General features: G+C 53.7%; 1 protein-coding gene across 4 annotated transcripts in view; it reads right to left on the minus strand.

The window, feature by feature from the left end:
• Window positions 1-7,595, minus strand: part of PRRX1 (paired related homeobox 1) — a 78,218-nt gene extending 70,623 nt beyond the window's left edge. For 2 of the 4 annotated variants that reach the window (XM_027046173.2, XM_027046176.2), the window contains exon 1: window positions 6,056-7,577. In XM_027046173.2, coding sequence (XP_026901974.1) covers window positions 6,056-6,296 — 241 coding nt within the window. In that variant the 5' untranslated portion in view covers window positions 6,297-7,577. Of the gene's footprint in view, window positions 1-6,055 lie in introns of all 4 variants that reach the window. The other 2 variants (XM_027046175.2, XM_053209452.1) reach the window with 2 other exon arrangements.
• Window positions 7,596-8,705: the final 1,110 nt, after the last annotated feature.

Raw genomic sequence — 8,705 nt, forward strand, 5'->3', positions numbered from 1 at the left:
CCCTTAAGGTTCCGATTGTCCCTGGGCTCTTCTGAGAAGTCACTCGTGTATGTGTGTGATTGATTTGTTCTGACCAGTTTATTTTCTTTCATAAAATTTCCTTCACCAACCACTGGTTGTGTCTTTGTTCCCCACCCCACCCTTAAAGTGACTATCGTCCCTGTAATCAGCTTCCTAGATATTTTTTCAAGAAAAGTGGTTCCAGGGCAAGTGAAATGTAGCGATTTTTTGTTAAGTCTAAAGCTAAAATCGGTAGTTCCTAATTTTCTGTACAACTACTTCCTCCAGGCTGCCTCACTATATTCGACAAAATGACCACGCCAAGAATCTACTAATATTCAGACTACGGTGGAGACATCTTACTCAACAACTTCTACAGGTGGAAAGCAAACCCACAGACCCCGAACACCGATGACTGTCCCTTCCTCAGATGTCTTGGCAATGCATTTCTGCATTTCCTGGTTTAATAAGAAACAGCATTTAGAGAAAAGAAGGTCGTGGCAGTTTGTTGATATTGTTATTACTGTTTGAGATAGTTTTTAATTGAGTGTTGTTAGCCTGCTCCTGTAGCTGGTGGAAATTACAAGAATCCAAATTCTTGTGGATAAACATTAATGCTGTTGACATAGACATCCTCTCTGTATTGTTGAAAAGCGAGTAAAAGGGAAACCGTTTGGGGTGGTACTCGGTCTGAGTTAAATTAAAACCTAAATCCACCGCAGAGCACCCAATCAGATTACAATGGTGTGCACTCACAGGTAGTTCTGTAAATGTTTGGACACCAAGTGGACACAGGAAGTTAGACCTTATCCAAGTAGCTCCTGTAAATGTCTAATCTCTAGCTCAGAGGAATACTCCAAGAATCCTGTTGGTTGACTTTATGAATTGGCTTGAATAGAGGATGCTGAACCCCCAAGTTTTACTTTTTTTTCCGGGTGGAGTTCTTCCCCAAGAAACTCTTCTACCCCTTGGGGGGGGAGGGGGAAAGAAGCAAAACTCAAGACTTATCTCCTTTTCTATAAACACTACTCGCCCTATTTAAAAAAAAAAAAAAGTACCTCCTAGCGCTTCTTCTAGCTCCATCTCTCAAAGACTAAAAAATAAATATATGATCTTAGAACGGCCACGGACAGGAGGCACGCGGGGATCGCCTCGCGCGCACAAGCTCGCAGAGATCTGCGACATCCCGTTATCCTAGTCCCCGATGCGCCTGCGAAGAAGCCGAGTTCTCTCTGGGCTAGCGGTCAGCTGGGGTGGCGGTCCCGCTGAAGGAGGGAGCAGGTAAGCAGGGTAGAGGGGAGGGATTGTAAAAGAAACGCATTTTTAAAAAATAAAAATCAAACTGACCTCTCGTTGAAATCTACAGATGCCATTTAAAAGTGAAAAAAGGTCTCCGAGGTGGCTGCTGGCCGGGCGCGCAGTCCAAGACCCGGATCTCAGTTTATCGGAGCCAGTGGAGTAGGAAGGTATCTGTGGTTCTGAAGTTGCTGGGGTTCCCCACCCCCCGCAGGGCAGGGGAGCGTATGTGACACCTTGTTCGTTTGGAGATGGTTTATTCACTCGTGTTGTAAAATCTAAAATGACGCCGCTGGGAAGACGAAGGAGCTGCTGGGCCCCTTGCGACCCCCGGTCTAATCTAAGTATGCGGGGGACCCTAAAGTTCACCATGGCAAAATGCACGGGTGCCTGACGCCTAAGATGCGGCAGAGGCGCTCGGGAGTCTTGGAAAGGGCTTCGTCAGATAAATGAATGGTGGAGACACTCGCTCACTGTCTTCTTCAGTCGGGGGGTCTGGAGACCCGGCGAGTATTGGCAGTCTGCGGCCTCGGACTGTACAGGCCCGGATCCCTGACCTTCGCACTCCGGGCTGCCCTTCTCCCCAGGGCGGGTGAAAGTCACCAGACTGTCAAATTCTCCAAAATATTAAGAGAAGGAGGCCATCCAGCGCCCTGCTCCTGCCTGTCAGATAAACAGGGTTTGCCACCTCTCCTCTGGACTTGACCTGCGACCATAGGGGCTCCGTGACCTGTCTTGATTCTGGATTTCACTGCCTCCTATAAAGAGAAAAAAATCTCCAGGCTACCTTTAAAATGATATATTTCCTTGGCTCCTCTTTGAATCAAGATCACTGAGGCCCAAATTCAGAGTGCCAGCACCGGCTCCAGGGCCCCAGGGTGGTGCCGCAAAAATTTCTGGCGCCCTGGGCATTACAAATGCTGAAACTCCAGGGAAATTGATATTCTGATGTGAATTCCAACTAGGGAGCACCCTAGAGAACATTCCCGCTCCCCTGGGCGTACCTCGTGCGGGGAGGAGCCGGCGGAGCTGGGCCCAGGGAGTGTGGCCGGCGACTCCTTCGCGCCGCGTTTACACCTCTCCCTTTGTGACAAATCGATTTCCCGCGCCGCTGTTCTGCATTTGCATCCCGCCGAGGCCCGGGGCCCAGCTGCGCCCGGTGCACACTTAGCACCGGCTTGGGACTGTGTGCGTGTGTGCACGCGTGTCTAATTGACTTTCCGTCTACCTTTTTATGACTACATGTGTTTCCAACAAAAGGTCTTATTAGGACAATCTGGTTTCACTAATTTAGAGGTTGGGAACGTGGAAGGCAGGCGCTTTTTTTTTTTTTAAGAGTTTGCAGAAGTTCAGATTAAGAAATGACAGCGGGATGCACCGTGGTCCTAGGAGTAGGTCTGCCTATTTTTATGACCTGTTCCTCTTTCCTCTCCCTGGCTTCCCCTGTTCCACCCCCTTCACACTCCACACTGCCCCATTAGCCACTAGATTCCTAACTGTTAAAGAACCATTTCTTTAACACTTAAGGCATTTGAACCCAGAAGTCTGAGAAATTTACTGGGCTGGGGAAATCAGTAAGAGGGAAAAGAAATCATTCTACAGAGAAGAAAGTGCAATGAATATCAACCAAGGAGGAAACAGAATTGTGCTGAGGAGTGACAGAGATCAGTGAGGTCTTACTAAGGTCGGCCCAGGTTATAACTGGAGAATTTGCAATATCGTTGTAAATGAAACCTGTTTTACTAACGGGAGCTGAAAAGAATATTTAGGAAGAACAGGTTTCTATGTCACTGAGAGAGTAAACCCGGGTCTTCTACATGTGCCCCATCCCTCTGAAGATTATGGCTTGCCACTTTGGGGTAGACTGCCAGCAGGCTGCAAGGGGCACCTGATTCTTGGGGTCGTTCTCCGTCCCTTTCAGGCTCCAGAGCCCAGCTTTAGTCGTCTGCCTGAAGACTCCTCTCTTCTCTGACTCGCCCTGGGAGCCTCATTGTCCACTGCCCACTGGAAGCCCAGCAGGGCCCAGTGGGGGGCCCGACTCGAGCAGCTCACGACAGCTTCCTTCGAGACCCCTGATGGCGGACCTGAGGACTGAGGACAAGGGTCCTCCTGAACACTATCACCCCACTCACCAGACCTTCCTATTCTCATCTCAGAGATGAGTGAGGAGGTTGAGGAAACAGGGCTTCTAAAAGCAACAACTATTTGTTGGAAGAATAGGCCCCAGTCATCTCCAGAAAGCCAGGCCTTGTTGTGTTTCTCTGCTACTTTCTTAGCCCCAAGTGTCGGTCACTTTGTCCCCATCAGCGCGGTCTGCATTTCTGCTACCTTCTTCCAGAACCGTCTGTCCACCATCCTTCCTTAAACAGCTTCTCTTTGGCTGGCACCCGAGCCTCAGTTTCCTCTCGGGGGCCCACTCCCCACCAGGCCTGTCGTTACTCCTTGAAACTCAGAGATGCGTTCAAGAATCAAGGGGGCGGGTTCCCGAAGTTCGCATCCCCTTCCCTCCGGACACACGGTCCCCAACTTCGCCCGCTGCCCTTTTTGTGTCCTCCCGCACCATGGCGGACGCCACGTGCGCAGCGCGACCTCTGGCCACGCCAGGTCTGGGTCTCACAGGAGCCACCACCGCGCGCCACCTACACCTCAGGCGTTTCCCAGGCGGCCTCCACAGTCCAGAGTCGTTCCATTCGCACCAGGAGGCCACCAGGAACCCGAGCTCCCTTCTCGTGGCGTTCCCTCGGCAGCCCTCCAGCCCTCTTGTCTCCGGCGCCCATCGAGGCCGACGCGGGCCCCGGACTCGCTGTGACCACCGGCCTTGGGCCTGCTTTTCACATCCCAGTGCTTGTTTTAGGGGTAAAGCCACACTGGTTGGTCTCGCCCGCCCCATCCTGGTCTTTTCACGCAGCCGTTTCTTCACGACCGTGTTTTCGGTTGTGGGTCCAGCCTCCAGTTCTCCGAACAGCGATAAATGTGGCGATTAATAATTAACCAGGGCGAAAGGAGAACCGCGGAAGGTGCGGAATCAGAGAAGCTGGGCGATTCGGCGGCCTAGTCTCCCTGTGCTTTGCATATTTAAATTTTCCCTAGCGAAACGTTTAAAAAACAATCACATTCCGCCGCGCTTTCTCTTGGAGCTCCAAGTGTGTACGCCAGCAATTAACTCCTGCTGCGGACGCGTGCAGCGCGAGCAACCCCCCTCCCTTCCACCCCTTCCAGGCTCCACTATCTTCAAGAGAGCCTCCGCCGCTGTGCCCAGCCATTGCCCGGGACTTGGGGACACCGGGTCTTCATTCCTCAGAGCTGGCCTTCTTTCTGTAGTAACAGAGCAGGCCACATTTCCATCAGCCTGAACTCCCCGTCGCCCTCTGCCTCTGGGAATACGTAGGGTGGATCGACCCCAGTTCGATTTGGGCTGAAAAACGCGGAGGGGATCCTAGGCCTGGACCCAGGAAGCTGGGCGAGGGGCAGGCGGCCTGCCCGAGCAAGGGGCTTCCCCTGCCGCCTGCTTCTTTGCAGCCCTTTGCCCGGGCCTTGCTTCCAGCTGTCTCTGGGTCCTGTTTGCTTTGTCTATTTCCCGAGAGTCTGATATTGGCTTTTTTTTTTTTTTTTTTTAAATCATGGAATTCCGGCGGGTCTCCTGTGTCTACAGGTTCCCAATTTGAAGACCAAATAAATAATGACACGGAAAGGAATTAGCTTCATTTAAAAACTTCCAGCCAAGTTGAGACCCTTGAAATCTCAAAAAGGAAATATCAAGCCCCATGTCACCTGGGATGAGCCAGGTGACAGGTCTGTTACAGACCCCAGAACGTAGGGATACGTTTGGGGTCACCTTTTAAGGCATGGTTAATGAGGCCAGCGACATATCCACGGAGACGCGGTGTATCAGTAGGGAAGGATGGGGAAGGGAGACTGTACGGGGACTTTTCTCGAGGTTTTAGGGCCAATAGGGAGAGCTCCTCGAATGTGACACTAGGGCTCGGCTTTGGGGCCCGCGCTTCCCCTGCGCATCTCTCGGGTGCGGGACCGTGCGGGCTGGGATCTCGGGTTTCACCCCAAAGGACACTCCCTCTGCTTTGCCGAGTCTTCCCCAGGCACAGGCCTTTGATTCCGCCGGGGGTCTCGAACCCAACCGCAGGTGGAGGGCGGCCACCGCCGGGCACAGAGAGCGGCTGGGCCGCTGGGGCTGGGCGCTCCAAGCGGCCCCTCCCGCACGCCCCGGCCTCGGGAGCCCCGCGCGCGGGGGCCGCGCGGGTGTCGCCGCTGTGCGCCGTGCCCTCCTCTTCCTCTGTCCCGCCTGCCTCCGAACCCGCGCTCGCGACCCGGGAGGAGCCCCCCCGACCCGGCTCGGCGCCTTTAACCTTCCGCCTTCCCGAACAGGGCAGGCTCCCCGCCTTTACACCCCTCGGGGACCCTTGCCCAGCCAGCCCGGTTGCCCGGCGTCGCCGCGCGCGCTCCGGACTGAGGGGCGGCCCAGTGGGTTTCAGAGACAGTCGGCGGCGGGCAGAGTCCCCGACCCCGACCTCGGGGCCTCTCCCTGCAGCGGCCGCCTGGGCTACGCCCTCGGCAGAGCCCTCCTTTCCTCCCCGTCTGTGACCGGCCCTTCCTCCGGCCACTGCCACCACCTCTCCTCGCCCCCTCTCTCCCCTGGCCCTGGCGGGCTGCAGGCGCCCGGCCGGGACCCCCAGCGTCCCCAACCCCCCACCCCCACCCCGTCCCGGACACACACTCCCGCGGGCATGCGCCCCTCACTCACTGTCCTGCTGCGGGGTGTCGCTGCCGCTGGTGAGTCCCGGCGACTCCAGTAGGCTCCGGCCGGCCTCGCCCACGCTCTCGTCCGCCTGCGCCGCCACCATGTCCCCGGCTTCCTCCAGGTCTAGCAGGTGACTGACGGAGAAGTTCTTTTTCGCCTGCAGGGTGTCGAGGTTGCCCGGGCTGTCCAAGCGGCCGCCCAGCGCCGGTTGCCGCTCCAGAACGTGCCCGTAGCTGGAGGTCATGGTCTCCCCCTCCGATCCCACCCACCCCCCTCTTCCCGCTCGAATCAACACCAAACGCTGTGGGCGCGAGGGGGGAGAGGAGCCGAGTGGGGAAGAGAGAGGGGGGAGTGGAGAGAGAGAGAGAGAGAGAGAGAGAGAGAGAGAGAGAGAGAGAGAAGGAGGGGAAGGACAAAAAAAAAAAAATGGGAAAGAGGGCGGGGGACCCCCTTCTGCGGAGCAGAGTTCTGCACCAACAGCCTTCGACAGCCTCGGTTGCTTTCCTGAGGCCAAGTCCGGCGCGGTCCAAGGAGATAATCCACACCAAAAAATAAAATTAAAAAGTCACCCTATGTTCAAGTCAGGAGAAAAAAATTCCTTCCAGCTCTCCAAAAGCGTCCACACGCACACACTAAAAATAATAATAAGGGGGAGAAAGGAAAGGGGAGGCCAGCAGGGCGGGGGAGTTAGGCAAACAGAAGAAGAGAGAAGAAGGGGTGGGAGAGAAGAATCAAAGTGGGTTTTTTTTTCAAGGTTAAAAAAGTTATTCCCAGGCAAGAGTTCAAGCACCAACAGAAGAAGGCTTGTTCCAGCTTTAAAACATCTTCAAGAAAACGTGTTCCCCCTCTCTGCACTCCTGTGGATTCTCAGGAGTGACTAAAGTTTCAGGAGGAGAGGGTGATGTCTTGCAGATGTATTGGAGAGCAGGATTCTCACTTTACTTTTCGTAAGAAGAAAAAAAAGGGCTTCAAGAGTCCGAAGGAGGGTGGTGGTGGGTTTCCCCCCTTTCCCTTCTCTCTCTCCCCCTCTTCTTGCTGAGCTCCTTTTTCCTTCTCAGTTGGATCAAGAAGCTCTCTGGCACTTCAAAAGGCACAAACTGGCATGCAGAGGAGGCTTTGTAGGGAATACAAGAAAATTGGAGACCCCTGGGAGGGCAGATCTCGACTTAATAGGAGCCTGTAATTACGTGGCAAAGCCTTTGTGCGGTGCCTGACGTTTTACAGACCCCCTTTCTCCATCACAATCTCCTTCTTCCTCCTTTCCCTCGGACCAAAAAACAGTCTGATTAAGAAAACCCCCTTTGCCAACATCTGAGCAAGAGAGAAAGAGAGAGGGAGGGAGCCAGAGAGGGAGGAGGGAGCGAAAAGGGAGGGAAGAGAAAGCGAGAGAGCCCCTTTGGATTTTTTAAGTAAAGGTCTAATTATCATTCCCCTGCAATAGTATCACGGGGAGGAAAGACAAACTGAAACCCACAGTCACTTCAAACGGACTGATTATTTTGCTTGGGCATTAACTCCTCCAGATTTGTTTAAGATCTTGTTGGAAAAGCTCATTTGCATGTTTTGATAACAGCTGCGGGGAAACTTGTTGGAAAAAAATCCACAACTATCTCAATCAAATTTTCTTCTCTCTCTCTCTCTCTCTCTCTCTCTCTCTCTCTCTCTTTTTTAGCGTTTCCTGCAGTTCTAACAGTTTTGGGGAGTGGGGGTGGGGGAGTGTCTGAGAGAGAATGAAGGAGAGAGCAAGCAAATTAAAGCTACGTTTGGCTCCGTAGAGACAGCCTCTTAAATAATGTAATAAACTAACAGCAGCGATAATAGTGGGAGGCTCTCCCACGCTTCTTCCGCGAACCAAAGGCAGGTTAGGGGAGATCTAGAAGGCGCCGAATCGGTTCGAGTCTCTCGCCGCTAGGAATCCCGGGGCCAGGGCAGTGGGAAATTTACATATTTATTTAGCCGGAGGAAAGGACTCTGCGAGTGTAGCATAATTGCTCTCGCCTCCCCCCACCCTGGCCAATTTCGTAACCTCTTTGGTGCGGCCAAGGTCGCTTCCCCAGGCGACGACGCTAAGCCGGGAGGGTCGCGTTGCCCAGATGCTCGGAAGGCAGGGGCACTCCTGGAGCGAGCGGCCGGCCGGGCGAGGCTCCTGCTTAGTTCAGGGTCCGGCCCGGGTGCCTGGGCGGGCGGCGGGGGGCGGGGGAGGGGGGAGTAAGAGGAAGGACGCGGAGGGATAGAGGAACCCCCAAGTCTACGGATAATGCTCTGCCGTCTGTCTGCTGAGCCCTGACTTGACAAGGAACAGAGAGGTGCTGAGGGATTTTTTTCATGACCTGTTGGAATTTGGTAACAGCTTTAATAGTCTCATTAGAAATGAGTTACTATATGACGAGTAAGTAAAATATTAAGTGCTTATTTGTGGCATTTTATGTTCTTCAAATACACACACACACACACACACACACACACACACTTTCCCACTGCCTTGATTAGTAGACCCCCCCCCCCTTTTTTTCCTCCTCCTATAGCCGAGAGGCTCTACTGGAGAGAAAGAGGGGTCCGAGTGTGTGTAAATGCTTTCTGGGCTCCAAACGGCCATAGTTAGCCCAGAACTCCCAGCCCTGATCTGGGAAAAGAACATTTGATGCCATCAAAG

Source organism: Acinonyx jubatus, chromosome E4 (genome assembly GCF_027475565.1).
Source record: "Acinonyx jubatus isolate Ajub_Pintada_27869175 chromosome E4, VMU_Ajub_asm_v1.0, whole genome shotgun sequence".
Lineage (NCBI taxonomy): Eukaryota > Metazoa > Chordata > Mammalia > Carnivora > Felidae > Acinonyx > Acinonyx jubatus.